At 35.2% G+C, this 19,175-nt stretch overlaps 2 protein-coding genes across 2 annotated transcripts in view; one reads left to right on the top strand and one right to left on the bottom strand.

Moving 5' to 3' along the window:
- The window catches only part of LOC139493237 (CAAX prenyl protease 1 homolog), a 256,843-nt gene that overhangs the window by 23,709 nt on the left and 213,959 nt on the right, over positions 1–19,175 (top strand). The gene's annotated exons all lie outside the window — the stretch shown is intronic.
- Positions 6,134–18,387, bottom strand: LOC139492290 (uncharacterized). Its single transcript, XM_071280508.1, has 4 exons — positions 18,327–18,387; positions 11,403–11,442; positions 7,563–8,441; positions 6,134–7,111 (listed from the first exon to the last, which is right to left on the bottom strand). Exons 3-4 carry the CDS (start codon positions 8,436–8,438, stop codon positions 6,134–6,136), a joined length of 1,854 nt encoding a protein of 617 aa, XP_071136609.1. The 5' UTR covers positions 8,439–8,441; positions 11,403–11,442; positions 18,327–18,387.

Here is a 19,175-nt window from a genome sequence, read left to right as displayed (position 1 = left end):
ATACTAGTTCAGTGATAATGAACGCCATACTAATTTCCAAATTGTACACAAGAAACTAAAATCAAAATAATACAAGACTAACAAAGGCCAGAGGCTCCTGACTTGGGACAGGCGCAAAAATGCCAGCTCCAGACTTCAATTAAACTGACTGAAAGATTATGATTTCATCATATGAACATCAGGCACAATCCTTCCCGTTAGGGGTTTAGTATCATACCATCATAACATATATGAGAAGAATATAACCCGTGGCATGCCAACAACTGGTTTTTGAATAAATGTGTTTAGTTCCAATGCAAAGACCCTATAAGGGAATCAATATTAACGCCAAAATATGACCTGACAACAGTATCGTAACTATATCCCTTCTTAAAATAAGTCTATTCAAAGGTTTTGTTAGTTTTTGAGGTGAATACTGACACCTTTGTGCTTTATAAAGAATATTTCCATAAAAAATTGGATGTGAAATACCTGAACGTATAAGAAGTCTGCATGTTGAGCTCTATTTACGAATGATGTCCTTATACCGATGATAAAATTAAGTAAATGTTTGACTAGTTCGTGATATCGAAAACCCTGGTGTAATAATTTTTCAGTAGTACATAAATTTCTCTCGTTAAAATCTAAAACATTGTTACATACAGGAGCGAATCGTACAAGTTGAGATATATAAACACCGTAAGATGGTGACAAGGGAACGTCACCATCTAAAAATGGATAATTAACGATAGGAAATGAAAAATCATCTCTTTTATCATAAATTTTAGTATTAGGGTTTCCGTTAGTGATATAGATATCAAGATCGAGGAAAGGGCAGTGGTCATTGTTAGTATTAGCTTTATTTAAAGTAAGTTCAACAGGATAAATTTCTTTAATATACATATTGAAGTCGTCATTATTGAGAGCCAAAATATCATCCAAATATCTTAAAGTATTATTAAATGTGTTTATCAGATGTTGTTTCGATGGGTCTTTGCTTATTTTTGTCATAAATTGTAACTCATAGCAATACAAAAACAGGTCCGCAATAAGTGGTGCACAGTTAGTCCCCATTGGAATTCCGATAATCTGACGATATACGGAATCCCCAAAGCGAACAAAAATGTTATCTAGTAAAGCCCCTCTAGTAAAAATTCAAGGGCATATATAGTATCAAATAAAATTGAGAATGGAAATGGGGAATGTGCCAAAGAGACAACAACCCGACCATAGAAAAACAAAAACAACAGCAGAAGGTCATCAACAGGTCTTCAATGTAGCGAGAAATTCCCGCACCCGGAGGCGTCCTTCAACTGGACCCTAAACAAATGTATACTAGTTCAGTGATAATGAACGCCATACTAATTTCCAAATTGTACACAAGAAAGTAAAATTAAAATAATACAAGACTAACAGAGGCTCCTGACTTGGGACAGGCGCAAGAATGCGGCGGGGTTAAACATGTTTGTGAGATCTCAACCCTCCCCCTATACCTCTAGCCAATGTAGAAAAGTAAACGCATAACAATACGCACATTAAAATTCAGTTCAAGAGAAGTCCGAGTCTGATGTCAGAAGATGTAACCAAAGAAAATAAACCAAATGACAATAATACATAAATAACAACAGACTACTAACAGTTAACTGACATGCCAGCTCCAGACTTCAATTAAACTGACTGAAAGATTATGATTTCGTCATATGAACATCAGGCATTATCCTTCCCGTTAGGGGTTTAGTATCATACCATCATAACATATATGAGAAGAACATTACCCGTGTCATGCCAACAACTGGTTTTTGAATAAATGTGTTTAGTTCCGATGCAAAGACCCTATAAGTGATGGACACTGTTTTTTTGTTTATTGCTACTAAAAAATGACTCAAAGAGTTTTGAACATATATATTCACATTCTGACTTTTTAAATGCCCATTTAATTAGGTGTGTGATTTTTTTCTTAATGAGAACGTGAGGCAATGTGGTATACAGGGTAGAAAAATCAAAACTTTGAACAGATTTAAAATCACCAATATAAGCATGCAATTTATCAAGTATTATTATGCATTATTCAAATATGTATAACATGTAAACAGATCCGACATTCTATTCTCAGTAACACTTTTAATCTAAAGTAAAACAACACTCACACATAAATTAGGTAACTCCCTTATGTGTTAGTGATCTCCCTTTTTAGCTCACCTGGCTCAACGGGCAACTGAGCTTTTCTCATCATTTGGCGTCCGTCGTCGGCGTTAACTTTTTGACATTTGTACATTTTGAACTTCTTCTAGAGAACCACTGAATGGAATGAAACCAAACATGGCATGAATGTTCCTTATGAGGTGCTGACCAAGTGTTGTATTTTGTAGCCGATTCATCATCCAAGACGGCCGCCAGCGGGGGACTTAGTTTAACATAGGACCCTAAGAGAAATGCATACAAATGACTTCTTTTAGAGAACCACTGAAAGGAATGAAACCAAACATGGCATGAATGTTTCTTATGAGGTGCTGACTAAGTGTTGTTACTTTGTAGCAGATCCATCATCCAAGATGGCCGCCAGCGGGGGACTTAGTTTAACATAGGACCCTACGGGAAATGCATACAAATGACTTCCTTTAGAGAACCACTGACTGGCATGAAACTAAACATGGCATGAATGTTCCTTATGAGGTGCTGCCTAGGTGTTTTACTTTGTAGCAGATCCATCATCTAAGATGACCGCCAGCGGGGGACTTAGTTTAACATAGGACCCTATGGGAAATGCATACAAATGACTTCTTTTAGAATACCACTGAATGGAATGTAGTCAAACATGGCATGAATGTTCCTTGTGAGGTGCTGACTAAGTGTTGTTACTTTGTAGCAGATCCATCATCCAAGATGGCCGCCAGCGGGGGACTTAGTTTAACATAGGACCCTATGGGAAATGCATACAGATGACTTCCTTTAGAGAACCACTGAATGGCATGAAACCAAACATGGCATGAATGTTCCTTATGAGGTGCTGACTAAGTGTCGTTACTTTGTAGCAGATCCATTATCTAAGATGGTCGCCAGCGGGGGACTTAGTTTAACATAGGACCCTATGGGAAATGCATACAAATGACTTCTGTTAGAGAACCACTGAATGGAATGAAACCAAACATGGCATGAATGTTACTTATGAGGTGCTGACCAGGTGTTGTTACTTTGTAGCAGATCCATCATCCAAGATGGTCGCCAGTGGGGGACTTAGTTTAACATAGGACCCTATAGGAAATGCATACAAATGACTTCTTTTAGAGAATCACTGAATGGATTGAATTCAAACATAGCATGAGTTTTCCTTATGACATGCTGACCAAGTGTTGCTACTTTGTAGCCGATCCATCATCCAAGATGGCCGCCAGCGGGGGACTTAATCTAACATAGAACCCAATGGGAAATACATACAAATGTCTAATTTTAGAGAACCACTGAATGGAATGTAGTCAAACATAGCATGAATATTCCTTATGACATATATGCATGCTGACCAAATGTTGTTACTTTGTAGCCAATCCATCGTCCAAGATGGCTTCCAGCAGGGGACTTGGTTTAGAGAACCACTGAATTGAACGAATGCAAATATAGCATACATGTTCCTTTCTTAATAAGGTGCTGGCCAAGTATTGTTACTTTGTATCCAAATTTTATCTTTTATATGATTTCAAAAACCCAAGTAGAATCATGTGAGCGATACAGGCTCTTATGAGCCTCTAGTTAGAATGTAAATACCATCTTGTAAGACCGCTATCGTTATTATAGCTATCCAGGATTTGTTTGTATATCTGCTACACGGTATATTGCAGATGTTTTGTTTGAAAAGGAATTAAGTTGATATTAACTCTATCAAAAATGCATTAGAAACATACATCTATAAGGCAGCAGTAAATATGTTGCAAAATATATTCCAATGAACAGACATTGTGGTATGATGCATATGGATGGAGAGTTGTGTCTTTGGCATTCATACCGCATCTTATATCTAGCTAAGAAGATATTGTGTCATCTAAAAATAAATAAAAAGAAGCACGATTTGTTTTTTTATGTTGGCAAATACGGTTTTAAAACTTAATCCCTTGAGAATACATATAATACGAATATTTCATATTATCCTGAAGTGTATACCCAGACCATCAAATGTCAAACGCTAAAAGAAAGGTACACATTTCTTGACGCCATCATCACGAATTAAGTCACGTTTTTTTATGTCCCCGCAACAAAGTTGTCGGGGACATATAGTTTTACCCTTGTCCGAAATTCCGTAATTCCGTCATTCAGTCATTCCGCAACAAACTATTATACTTTTTTTTTCTAAACGGCTTTAGATATTGGACTGATTTTTGGTATGTGAGTTAACCATGTGATGAGTTACAGATCAAGTTTGAGTTTCGTTCCGCCTCACTAATATTTGTCCAAATATCGGGCTTTGAATTCTGATAAATTTTTGAAAATCATAGTTGTACAGATTTTTTTCTAAACGCCTTCAGATATTGGACTGATTTTTGGTATGTGAGTTAACCATGATGAGTTACAGATCAAGTTTGAGTTTCGTTCTGCTTCACAAGTTTTTGTCAAAATTACGGGCTTTGGACTTTGATAAATTGTTGAAAATCGCAGTTATACAGACTTTTCCTTCTAAAGGCTTTCAGATATTGAACTGATTTCTGGTACGTGAGTTAACCATGATGAGTTACAGATCAAGTTTGAAGTTCGTTCTGCTTCACTAGTTTTTGTCGAAATTACAGGCTTTGAACTCTGATAATTGTTGAAAATCACAGTTATGCAGACTTTTTTTTTCAAAACACTTTCAGATATTGGACTGATTTTGGTATGTGAGTTAACTATGATGAGTTACAGATTAAGTTTGAATTTCGTTCCGCTTCACTAATTTGTGTCGAAATAACGGGCTTTGGACTTTGAGAATTTGTTGAAAATCTCAGGTATATGGTTTGTTTTAAGACCTTATGATATTGAGTAGATTTAGTATATGTGAGACTACCATCTTGTTTGTGTCTGTATGTGTTGTTGAAATTGCAGATTTTTCAATTTTTTGGAACGGTGCCATTCGTGTCGTTTTGACACATCTAGTTTTATTATTTGTGGCAAAAACGGATAATTACTTTGTACCTTTTGTAACCTAGAAAAAATAGAATGATATAAATATTTCAATGATTTATGAACAGTCGTCGGCGTCGTCCAAAAATATTCACTCTGTGGTTTAAGTTTTAAAATATTTTATAACTTTCTAAATATATCCTGGATTTCTATCAAACTTGGACAGAAGCTTGTTTAGATTAATTTATTAGATAGAAACTAGAAATAAATTTTGTAAAAAAATATCCCATTTATCCGTATTTTACTTCTAAAACTAAGTTTTTCTGCCAGTTAACATAAATTCACTTTAGGTTTTTCTGGGTGTTACTTAATTATAAACGTAGTTTTCTGCCAGTTAACATGACATACAATCTGCTGTTAAAGTTCCTAAAACATTTAGTAGCTTCATAAAGTAGGCGAGACACTGGGTTCCGTGAAACCCTTCCAATTTTGTTTTACCATTTTATATAATGATTTCAAATTCACCCATAAAGGATCGATATTGTATTTCTGATAAAAACGTACCTTGTTGTCTTTATAAATGAGTTTTTTCGTGCTCTTACTTTAAGTGTTTATTAAGCTAACATCTCTAAATAATGACATAAATAGGAAAATCGAGCATATCGGGTAGGAAGACGCTGCAATGCAGATTAAGAATTTTAAAAAAGAGTGGTGCAGAAGTAGGCAACGTTTAAAATAGAACATACAGAAGGAAATGCTTTAACCATATATAGCTCCATAAGATGGTGATTGGGTCATTGGACCCCCTACATTTGCCACTGCAAAGGTTCATATGGTCAGTCAAAAACTTTTTACTCAAGAAAGACTGATTATACCATGGCAAAATGAAAAAAACAGTATACCATTTAACTTAGTACATTCTTACCAAAACGACACAAACGGAAAACCATGGATTTATAAAGATGTCCCAGTGGGATGAATAGTGTTTGATCATCAGATTGTTAAGCAATGACACTGATAAAAATCAGAATAAAATAGATGAAATATTCTCATATCTCATAAATATTTGTTCTTAAGTCTTAAATGCATACTTTATATAGGACATTAATGTCATCTTTTGGTTGGAAAAGTTATCTGCCAATGCTTGGTTATTTTTCTTAGCTGTTTCGTCGAAGAATAAGGTCGTATCAGCAGTGTCAGTGAAAGGAAACTTGGAATCTTGTACAACTTTGGCTTCCTCTAAATTTGCTACTTGATTTTCAACAACCACTGCATCTGAAGTTTGGATTGATAAACACGATACCATTTCGTTCAAGCCGTCACATCCAATATCATTGTTCTCTCTGCTCGTCTCACGTATTCCATTTGTCATCTCTGGATACCTGGGAAAATTGTTATCAGTGCTTGCGTATGTACCTGGAGGACAAAACACATTATCAGCAGCAAATGTAGAATCAGTTGTATCATTTCCTCCTTTTAGAAGGAATGATTTATCATTAGACTGCTTTGTACTAAAGTCGACATATGATCGAACCGAATTGCTTTTTAAGTCTTTTTCTAAAACAGGCTCTTTCGCACAAATCTTGAACCCGTTACCTTGAACGAAGCTACAACCAGGACTGCAGCGTGCATGAGCCTCTGATGGATTCTCTGGTGGAATCCAGGAGTTAACTGAGGCTGTGTAATCACAGATAAAACAACGGACAATATGCTCTGTTCCAGTGTAGAAAAATCCTGCTAGAGCTAATGGATAGGGCCAAAACAGGGAATGTACTGGCCAGTATGTATACGATGCTAGACGTTCTTGTGGTGTTTTAAAAATCGTTCCACCGGGTAGAAACATCTGTTCACATGGCACATCATAAAGAAAATATCTAGATGGAAGAACTTTAGTCGTCTTTTGATCAGAAATATCAGATGTCAATGCATTTCTGTTCCTATTTATAAAATAGGTTTTTGATTTTCTATTTTTATCATCTTCATTCGTTGATCTATATTTGTAAAAGTTAAATTCTTTTTCTGGTAGCATACCACCATTCCATAGATTTTTCTGAAAATGAATAATAATGTATAATTTGAACAGCACGCACCACACAAATCATTTAATAAAATTACACCATGAGTGAAACTGAAAAATCAGGTTATTTATTGTGTACTGAAATAAGAATCATAACTCTTAATTTAGATTAAACAAGTTACAGTCTAATATATCATTTCAAATCGATTTCGACTACAGTGTTATATGTTCCTCTGTTAATTACGGGACATTTTTAATACATTGTATATTGCAATTGTCACATTTTGATTGCGATATTATTTTCATTAGTAACAATTTTTAGATAGTATCAACATTTTTGGATTAGCAGACAAAAATCTGATGGCTTTTCAATGTCACAAGTTGTCCTTATGTTGTCAAGCACCTATTACTGTGCATGTTCTACAACGGATCTTAATCAATTTAATCTATCAAAAAATTAACAAAATATCATAACTTAGTTTACCTTATTATTTCCTGGTTTTCTTGAAACGGCATTATCTTTGTCTGCTGAATTATAAGGCAAAGAGTGTACAAGAACTCCCATTATTTGGTCAAATTTCAAACACAGTTGTTTGTTTGCTGACACCGATGTTATATCACAGGTTAACAGCTGCTGACCTAAAGCAAGAAGGCGAACCAGTCCTTTTTTCAATGGCAACAGGTGAAGTAATAAATGCTTCGCTAATGTTATATCGTCTTCATAAAGTTGATGAATTGTAATATCAGACCTAGCCATAACCTTGGAAACGCATGTTACAGTTGTCTTTGAAAGATTTGCACATTTTACTGAAGTAAAATTAGGTTGATAAAAAAGATATGTCCACTGTTTCTGTGTTATAATGTGTTTATGTTGCTGACTGTTGTTTTTGCATAGGTTACAGCTATTCAAACCTTCGACCAAATGATAAATTACATGTTTATGTTCGTTCAGAAATTCGACAAATGTTGTCCTTTGCAACTGTAAACACTGACGCCAAAAAATAGCATCACAACAATCAAGCAAACACCAGGCTATATCTAGGTCTATTTCATCCACGGTTATCGAACAGTTAAAGTTGCGTGTATTAAAGTTCGATAAGGAGCTCGGGATGCATAAAAGGTCGAGATGGGTTTGTAGCAGCCGTCGGCGGTCTGGAAGCACATAGCCAAATGAACATAATTTACATCTTGTGGTAAAATGATAATAATGGTACAAATCGTGCTTATGCTCTTCTATCAAACATTGGAACGATCGATGACTTTGTACCATGTAAAACTTAATAACTTCCTTGGCTGTTCTCAATATTCTGTGTTCCTTTCTTTTTAATTCTTTAACTATTTCTTCTCCAGAAGCATCCATTGGCTTTAAATGTAAAAATAATAACAAATCCTGAAAAAAAAGAAAAGAATGTTTTTTCAATTCATAATTTTCTAAGAATAACAGTAATTGTTTAGTAAATCAAAAGGACATCTATTGAGTTCGTTTCATTTCAGTCAAACACTGGTTTTAGTGAACGAGTGATTCATGTGCTAAGGGGCGTCGGCAATTCCTTTCCCAGGTTGAGCGATCGGTTGAAAAATTATGATGTTATATTGCACGAACAAGTTAGCAAATTAAATTCTTGTACATGATAATCAGCTCTGCTGTCTTAAGAGAAATGTGAATAAGAACCTATGGTACAAATTTAATTTCTAGTTTAGCATGTAAAATGACGCCACAAAGACGCTTGACGAATTTTACTAGAGCAGGTATATAGGCGATTCCGTCCATTTGGTTATCTCTAGTAAATGACATCATAAAGCAACACATAATTGACGAACTTTTCCGATGAAGGACAAAACTCGAAAGTGGTCTATAAGACAGCAATCTACATTTATAAAATTATAATTTTGTAATCAAAGAGTCTACCACAATGGTCAATATATAAAAAGTGCAAATGATACCATTATTCAGCAGCAACCAAATGACATGTAAACAACACTATAAAATTGGGAATGGAAATGGGGAATGTGGCAAAGAGACAACAACCCGACCATAGTGCAGACAACAGCAAAAAAAAGGTTACCCTCAACAATAAGCAAAACTCACACCGCATAGTCCGCTATAAAGGACTCCAAAATGACATATGTAAAACAAATCAAACAAGGAAATCAACAGCCTGATGTATGTACAACAGAAAGAACGAACAACACATATGATATGCAGCATCAAAAGACAACCATTCAATTACATGCTTCTGATTCAGGATTAACACATACAGAAGGAGGAAGGGTTATACTTGTTTCTGATTCAGGATTAACACATACAGAAGGAGGAAGGGTTATACTTGTTTCTGATTCAGGATTAACACATACAGAAGGAGGAAGGGTTATACTTGTTTCTGATTCAGGATTAACACATACAGAAGGAGGAAGGGTTATACTTGTTTCTGATTCAGGATTAACACATACAGAAAGAGGAAGGTTATACTTTTTTCCTGGCACCAAACTAGCCTGAGTCAGAGCAAAACACAAGACAAACTATAAAAAAATAGCTGAAAAGGGGACTTAACATTTTATACCATATTAAGATTTGGATAAGATGACATGTTTGACAGAGATAACCAACAAGGATGCCCTAAAAGAACAGAGAAAGAATAAGTTGGGGAACAATCGGCAAATAAAGACAACCAATATCATTGTTCCCGTCATCGAATAGTCACATTTTTAACATCGGAATCGGAATAAGTCTTATATATAGACCTTCATATCTAGACATGTAATCTTGGATTTTTTCTTGGACTGCTAGGATTTACTGAACGCAAGATAATTTTAGAGTATTATAATTATGATTAACAAGCAAATATTGATGTCCACAACGAGTGAAGTATTTTAAATTCATTTATTGTGTTAACAAAACTAAGATATAATTCGAACAATGCTTTTGTTTGTTATAAACCACAGCAACGAACATCTTTAAACGATAAGGACTGCAATTAATAAATGGATTCCTTAAAGAACGAATTAACATTTTGCACAACGTCACCTAGCATCGGACAAACAAAAGAGTCTGACACATCATTTTGCAGATTTCAAAATAAATAAATCGACACTATATTAATACTAAATTAATAATAATTCACAAAAATCACTTTATTTTTTTTCTTCTAAAAAACGAAATGGTATGATTGACTTTTTATATAAATAAAAAGATAGTACCAGAAGTAATTTGAGTTGTCATATTATTTATTGTTATTGAGGATTCAATTTGTTTAAAGAAAAAAAAATGCATTCTTCTATAAACTCAAGTAACTTTACGAAAACAAGTAATTTATAAGTATTTCATCAAAAAAATATTCTAGGGAAAGGGATTTAACTGAACAAAGAGAAATGTAAAGCTAAAATTGTGCAACTCGATCTTGACCTGTAACTTGTCAAGATAAACTATTAATACACCAAATATCAATATATTCAAGCATGAAGAAAAAAGTCTGGACAACTGATTTGCTGGACTGACGGATGGACAGACGGACGGACAGGCGGGCAGAGTGCAAACCTTAAGTCCCCTTCGACATTATATTTAGTTAAATAGAGCAATTAAATAGAGCTGACTATGCGGTATGGCCTTTGCTCATTGTCGAAAGTCGTATGGTGATCTATTATTGTTTATTTTTGTGTCATTTGGTCTCTTGTGGAGAGTTGTCTCATTGACAATCATGAATACCACATCTTCTTTTTTACAATTAGCCTTTTTCAATCTACAAAATGTTCGTCCTTGTGATATCTGATTACAGCGGTGCATGATCCTATAAGTCGGGTTCCTGTGTCGGATGAACACTTGTAAGCAGATGAATTGATTCACCTTTTCGTTTAAGAACGTTTTTTGCAAAATATACGGGAAGTAACTTGAATAAGGAAGTTAGACTGATTTGAAAAATCATGAATACACCTGACCCCTGGCTTACATTTCTAAAACATAACAAACGTGTATCAGGAAGTAGTTTAAAATTGATTACTATGTTAAAATTGTAATTCGATCATGTGTATATCGTATAAGTAATATCAATAATGTAGATGTATTACAAATAAAGACATAACCAATCTAAGACAAAAAAGTGTCTATCGAGTCAAGTGATAAATGATTTTCTAAACAAAATAGTATTACGCCACGTTTCATATATATATTGCCTCATCTATTGAAATTTAAATAAAACCTAATTAAGAATTATTGTTTTAAAGAACCACTTCAATAATATTTAAAAAAAACAACCTGAAATTTTGTATAAAACCTCTTGAAAATGCTTGATTTCTTTTTGAAAGATTATTATTTTAAAAAGTTACTCACGTATACCAGGAAATATGTGCGTAACCTTTAAACTGGTATCCTGTAATACAAACGATACATAAGTGTACACCTACATGTATGATATCGTCACTAAAATAGCAATGATGACATATATGGAGCTTTAAATAACATTGATTAAATATATCGAATTGCTATCTTAGATTAAAGTCACTGGTGGTTATATGTATTGGATTGAAACGCCAATTTTAGAGATACAATTTTTTTTTTACCTCAAATCAAAAGACCATAGTTCTAAATTATATTTGGTTAATGAGTTAAATCACCATACGCATATTTTTAAATACAAGAGGGGAGAAAACTCTCTTTTACGTTCAACGTACCCTTGCGATAAAAATTTACGTGTTACAACATGTCGCAACTAACAATTTAGTAAAAATAATTTGTCGATATCTTATACAGTTTTTGGGAATAAGTGAAAATAAGCCAAATAAAAAAAATATAGAATATGACCTTGACCTTTGACCTTGACCTAATTTTCATTTTTTTGGACCAAGGACCTCAAATCAAAAGATCCTAGGTCTCTATGAAATGAGTGTAACTAATTTGCATAATAGGACAAAATCGTTAATGAATTAAATATTTAATTACAAACATCATGGATAATCTACAGAATTTAATATTTCACAAGGAGCAATCATGAAACTAAGGAAAACTTGCGTGAAGTTCCCCGGGATAATGGTAAGCAACGTCCGGGATATGGGTTAGCAACACCCAGGGGCTATGGGTTTTGTAACGACGTGCGTTAAACAATCAAAATCCTAGATATATACTAAGCCGGGATAAATAATTATATTTTTACGTTTGTAATACATTTTTATGAATATGTGAAACTTATAAATAAGCCGTATATTTATGCGATAAAGAATAAGCTTGAGAAATATTCTTTCCAGTTGTCTGCCCGTAGACCGTTATTTGTTTTCACTCGCTGGTGTGACTTTTGTCGATGCTATATATTTAGACAATATACGTAAAGTGTCTTGAAATAAGAAATTTAGTTGTATGAGGCTTAGAAACGGGGGAAATGCGAAGTTGTACGGGCCTGATATGCATTATAATATGCAATTAAACTCATGGCACTGTCGTGTTGGTGTTCAGTTTGAAATAAAATTGTGAATAGAAATGGGGAATGTGTCAAAGAGCCAACAATCCGACAATAGAGCAGACAACAGCCTAAAGGCACAAATGGCTCACCAATTCAGCAAGAAAACTCCCGCACCCGGAGGAGTCCTTCAGCTGACCTAAACAAATATGTATACTAGTTCAGTAATAATAACCTGAAAGTTTAGTTTTTATTAGTACTTACGAGGCTGTGGTTATACATATAGTGTTGATTTGTGTAGTCTATAGGTGTGAGTAATCGATAAAGAATTTGTTTTCAACTTGGTCTATTGCATATGAAAACATATCAATTCTATTAATGTAGCAGACACACTTTGGTTCAATCCGTTCAGCCAAAATGCAGAATTGACATACTAATCTTATTAAAAGGATCATATTATGTCGTTTATAAGATAAGATAAGACATAAGATATGTTTTATTCCAATTAAAAGCCCCATGAAGAGCAAAGTAATGACACCATTATGTTGATATAAATCATATATGATTGTAGTTTCAGCTTTATCATAATTATGCTAATTTCCTTCCTTCGGGTGAACTTGTGGTAAACATAGGAATTCCTCTCTTTTTTGTTGTAGGTCATTGTAGGCGAAGCCGGAGATGGAAAATTTATTCAACATTCCCTTCACAAAACTGAAAATTTCAACTCCCCTTCCCCTACATTTGCCAGTATTTTAATTCTTTAAATTAAAATAAATAAACCCTTAAAATGTGTGCCAAATATCGGTTCACTGGAAATATTGTAGTGATAAAATAAGTGTTCAAGCTCTGATAACCTGTGTTTAAATTTTTATAGATGAAGGTGACTGAAGGTACATTTGTACATGGCCAAAAAACCTTCATAGAAATGTGAAATGCAAACGCTTATAAAACTGCATTCTAAAAACCAATGAACTAATGATGTTTTTTTCTGATGTTTCAATCTCATTGAAATTTCGTTCGGGAGTTTTTTCTCTTAAAATTGAAAACCAATCCGGTCAGTATCGTCATCTTATACACTAAGAACATGGAGTTGGACAGGAACGATTTTTACCAAAAACGGGTACATCCGATATCATTTTTCTTTTAAATCATACTTTTTTCTTTCAAATCATTTAAAACAAGGATTTGAAATAATATGTTTTTTCGTTCTAAAAGAAAAAAGAAAAATCCCAATTTTACAAAATTGATACCATCCATGGTCAATTTTACAATAAATAACTTTTAATAAATATCTCTAATATCAACACTAGGACCAAACAATTGTTTTTATTTTATTAAGTTAAATTTATTCAGATTGGTCCCATCGTCCTAAACATGCTAAATGAGAGTATGAAAATAATTAATTGGGATACAGTTTAGTTTATCAGAGGTGTACATCATTCTTTAAGTATCATATTAGGTTGTTCCTTTTCAACGTATCCAAACACTCCTAAACAAAAACTTTAACTTGTAATTTATGTTCAAGTTTCAGAGCCAATGAACTGTGACGAAAAGAGTTCAAATTAAATCTCTTTGGAAATGAGATATGGACCCCCCCCCCCTCCTTCCCCATTTTTTTCTCATTTTAAACTGATCTAAGTGTCCATGTTTTTATGTGAATAATGCAACACATTCAATGTCAATGAATCATGACTGAGGGGAGAGGGTGAGCATAACACGCTCTAAAAATGTGCCAATATAATATCATCTGCATACCCAATATCATTGCCTACCACTAATAGTACCATTTAAACGTACCTACATGTAGCCACAAATTAATAAATGTAAACTAAACGGTGACCTATAGTTGAAAATTTCTGTGTCATTTTGCTCTCTTGTGGAGAATTGTCTCATTGCCAATCATACCACATCTTCTTTTAATCGATGTTCTTCAGCCCACCATCTTGCAAGCCAAGGGTTACGATCCCCTCCCGTTCTCTTCACAAGAGAACAGGAGTGGATCGTAACCCTTAGCTAGCGAAGATCCACCCCACATACCCAAATCTGAATCCTCTAAGTCTTTGATCCTCTTTCTATTCCTAAAATATCCAAGACCCCCACATGTATGCTCTTGGTAAAAAAAATACTGTTAAGTGAATCTATGCATGTGTGTGGCTGTTGTAGTATCTCCTATAAGTCAACAAATAATTCAAAAAATTAAAGGCATAGAAACATATTCATGCATTAGTCCTGCCGATCGGTGAAAAAATTGCTCAAATAACGAGGAAAACACAAAATTTTGAATGATGGTACATTTTTGTGTATTGAGCAATACTAGCTATGGACCCACCCTCAGCATTCAATATGGCGGCTTATTTCAAGATGGCTGCCATAGATTTTAAAATATGTTCCAGTATTGAACAAACCACGGTGGATTTGATGCTGGAAGCACAAAACTCAACATATTTGAATGAATCGGTGTACTTAGCAAGATTTTGTTTTGATCTATCTTTGAAATTCAAAATGGCGGCTATTTTCAAAATGGCCGCCTTGAAAAATAAGCAAATATTCATTATTGAGAATAGACCTGAATTTAAGCATTTTATTGATCTATAGTGTCATTTAGTCTCTGTCGCAGTTCTGTCCTTTAGTACTTTGCCTGGCATTTCAAACACAAAGTAGAAGCTTTCATAAAAAGCTGCAGTAGTAGCTTTCATTAAAAGCTGCACTATTTGTTGTCTTGGGTCAGACCTAAAAGCTGTGATATGGGATTTATTTGCCCTAAGATATTATTCAGTGCCTATCTTATTTCTTGGGTCGCAATATTTGGCAATTTGAGATATTATACTGTGAATTGAGAATCATTTAAACACATATCAGAGAAATGGCAGGAATTGAGGACAACAAGGACAAGAACATTGTAATGGCAGAAACGGATTCACTTGGGGATCTGGAGAAACCCACTTTCAGAAATGACTTTTAAACAATTGTACCAATAATTTTTAGCAGATAGGAAATCTTACGCTCAAAGAACAGCTTAGATTTATCACAATATAAAACAGAGCGAAGCGCGAATTGATCAAATATGTGTCGGTCTAATTACGATGCAAGCTGAACAGAAAGAGGCAATGAATATTAATAACGAACAGATGGGAGCAATATTTCAGCAACTTCAGCAGTCTGAAGACAGAATAGACCACAAGGCTAGTGTTAATTGTTTGGTGGAATTGATAGTCAGACTAATAAGATATTCAACGTTGTGGTGAAACGGATGGACAAGCTGACAACAACTGAGGAAGGAGACACAGTTCAATTTAAAAAGTGCATTTGTACAGCAGGGTACCTTCCAACAACTGGCATCTGTTGCCTGATGTAAGTGAATTAGTGGACAATTATGACAACCTTGTCAGCTCCTGGAGCTCTAACAGGCTTCCCATAACAGCAAGCTAACTTCACTGACCGATCAAGGAAAGGGCAGAGGAAACGAAAAGAGTGTGGCAACAGCTCTTCTTCAGACTCCTCATTGGAGAGAGAATATACCTGATGGCAATAAAATCTTGGTGCAAGGGAACGGAGATTAAGCCCACAGATCCCAAAAATGCAAATACTCAATTGAAGAGGATCCTTGAATTGGGAGGCGTTCATTTACCAATTTGAACGAACTGCCGGAAGATGACAATGGAAAAACAGGAACAATGTGTGTAGGCTCCCAGATTGCCGATGTTAGCTTTGAGTACGATCGCAAGGTAAAGACAGATGATGATTTCAAGGCCTTCAGAAAAGCATTTGAGCAGCGCTTCAGCAAGAAAGAAAGACGATCAAACCAGATTGGAACCGAAGCATTCCTCCCAGGATGTAAAGACAAAGATTCTGAAAGGCATGTAATAGAGAAGAACCCAGAAACATTCAACAAGGCGTTAAAACAATTGAAAACCTAAATAGCCAATCAGATGGCGATATATGGATTAAATAGTGCCAATTATGCACATCGGCAAGTCTACTTTGCTGTTGGCGCAGTACCACCGACCAATAAAGGAAATATGAGCAGTCCTTTGGAAAATGAGGTGTATAACATCACACAAATTTTCAAAAAATAGCTGATGTTATGCTTTCAACTAATTAGCATAATTCTGGATTGGCCGATCAATATAACCTTGGTCCTTCTGATCAAGTAATCATGGAAGATCACCAGTTCAATGGAAGATCACCTGATCAATATACACGTGGAAGATCTCCTGATAAATACAATCGCGGTAGATCGCCAGATAGAAATACAACAAAGGTTAATGCCTATCGACCAGCAACACCCTCACTAAGGCAGATATTATATAGCCACTAAGGACAACGGTTAGTAACTCCACGGACAAACTCCAGAAATCCCGGTTATTTCAGACAACGGTCTATTGGCCATGAAATATCACCTCATCACAACATCGAACAGAGACTCGCGACCTCGTCCGATATTGTCATCAGACAGAGGCTCGCGGCCTCTTCCGATATTGTCATCAGACAAACCATTTGAAAGAGCTTAGCAGTACGAGGTACTATACATGACAAGAATGTGAGCATGATTGTGGACACTGCTGCAGTTATAACATTAGTAAATGAGAAATTAATTCCGGCAGATAATGGAGATTTGGAGACCGTAACGCTACGTGGGTGAACAGCTTGTTTTTTGGGAAGATTATAAAAAACGACTCTCGACATTGATAGAGTAAACATACGATGGGATGTGTCGAAGAGCCATTAACAGACGATGGTATACTTTTGCTAGATATTTTGGACACACTGAGAGCAGTGATAAATCTGAGTACTCCCACACTTACCATCAACAATTAAGTGATAAATGCGGCAGTGGAAACGAGATTTCAACTCAGCATGTTTGCATAAAACGAACCATCACAGTTCCGCCAAACTCAGAAATGACTGTTACCATTAAAATAATAAAAGTGCTGACCAGGAGTGTATTTTAGGACCATGCTCGCTGATTAGTTGCGAATTGGTTTCGCACGTAGTTGGAAAAGGAAATAGTTGCACCTTAACCATTTTAAATGGTGGCAATCGTCTAATCCGCCTGCAGAAAGGTACACCTATTGATTACATAGAATAATTTGACGATGTAGTGGGTACGGCAGATGCAAACGCGATAAGTGACGTAAGACGTGGCATTGAAGAGACACAAGACAAGGTGCCCTCGGCACTGCCTCAAAGTTCAGATAAGTTACCTACAATGTAATATTCCACCACATTTAACCGACCTATATCAACGTTCAATCGACTCGCCTCAGTCTATTGCATTCCAACAATTTAAAAAACTTAAAGCGTATAAAGAACGATTACAATAACATGTGACATATTGACATTTTGAATTTCACTATTTGTTTTTGTATATGCAGCCATATTTGCAAATGTATGTGTTAAAGATATAACCAAATTATTTTTTTTATATTTTAAAATTAATTGATAACGAATTCAAGAACATGAAGACCATTTTTAAAGAATTATTACTTTAATTTCCGTATTAAAGTATATAGAATACCTTGCGGACAATCTTGATATTTATAACGTTTTTTCGCCATCTTGAAAATGGCAGCCATATTTGACTTTTCAGAGTGGGTCCATAGCTGAAATCAAAGGGTATATAACCAAGAACTACTGTGCAAAGTTTCAAGCTTTCCTCATCAAGTGAACAATTTTTGCTCTATCTCTGCACCAATCGGACGGACTACATGTTATGATTGTTATGGCTGTTGACCGTGAATTTCGACAGTATCTTTTATGCCGTTTGCATGATGTTGCCTATGACCGTATCAATAAGAATTTGGTATTTTTTTAAACTCAGACTGTAATTTTCATTTATAACAAGCATAGTTTTAAATTCTTACCTCTGAAATGTACTATACGTCTTTACAGTTTATAGTTTCGCCATTATCTATTTTTAGATTCTAGACTGGAAATTTTAGTCTATTTTTAAAAAATGAAAAGAAATTAATATTTCGAGGCCAGTATTAAAAATAACTTTCACCTTGTATTTTGTGGGCTAAATATAGCACGTTTGAAAATTATGTTAAACCCACTTGTAAGCTTTAGAAAGAGAGAAAAAAAGAGGGGATGCAAAAAGGAAAGTCGAGTGTTGTAGCGCGCTGCACACGTGGGGAGGGGAAAGAGGAGGAAGGCATAACTTTACTTGCGAAAGCTATACATTTCTTGTAGATTAGATAGTCTAGTGGATAAATTAAGTCGCTGGACACATAAACCGGGAGTGGGGCAGGAGAATCGTGCGATTTGAACATAAATATTAAATGCAGGTGTATCAGTGGCGGATCCAGGGGGGTGGGGGGTGGGGTGGGCGTTGACTGACCTAAAAGGGGGGGGGGGGTGGTGGCTCTAGTCATGCTTCAGTGATTCCGTTTATAATCAACCTTTCCAAATCTTTCCCACGAAAAGGGGGGGGGGGGGGGGGGGCAGGGTCACCGCCTGGATCCGCCTATGGTTATCCAGTGTCTTTGTTTGCTTGTAGAATTTATCCTTTAATAATTTTTAAATCTAAAAATATATGAGGTTGATTAACTCACTAAGACATTATTATCTGCAATTGTTTTTTTTTTTTAAATGGTTTAATTATAAACAGTTTGCAATTGTTTGTAAGGAATGCAGCGAAAAGGGTCACAAGCTGAAATCAGGGCCGTAACTACCTATGAGGCAGGGGAGGCAGTTGCCTCCCCTGAATTTTT

The sequence above is a fragment of the Mytilus edulis genome, chromosome 10, assembly GCF_963676685.1.
Source record: "Mytilus edulis chromosome 10, xbMytEdul2.2, whole genome shotgun sequence".
NCBI lineage: Eukaryota > Metazoa > Mollusca > Bivalvia > Mytilida > Mytilidae > Mytilus > Mytilus edulis.
The sequence above is the reverse complement of the archived record's forward strand: the minus strand, read 5'-3'. Positions and strand labels throughout refer to the sequence as shown.

Bases quoted from the DNA above. Each gene is read 5' to 3' on its own strand.
- LOC139492290 (XM_071280508.1), bottom strand. From the start codon at position 8,438: ATGGATGCTTCTGGAGAAGAAATAGTTAAAGAATTAAAAAGAAAGGAA. The intron at 7,112-7,562 runs GTAAACTAAGTT...ATTCATTTTCAG, and splicing joins GAAAACCAGGAAATAATAAG to AAAAATCTATGGAATGGTGG.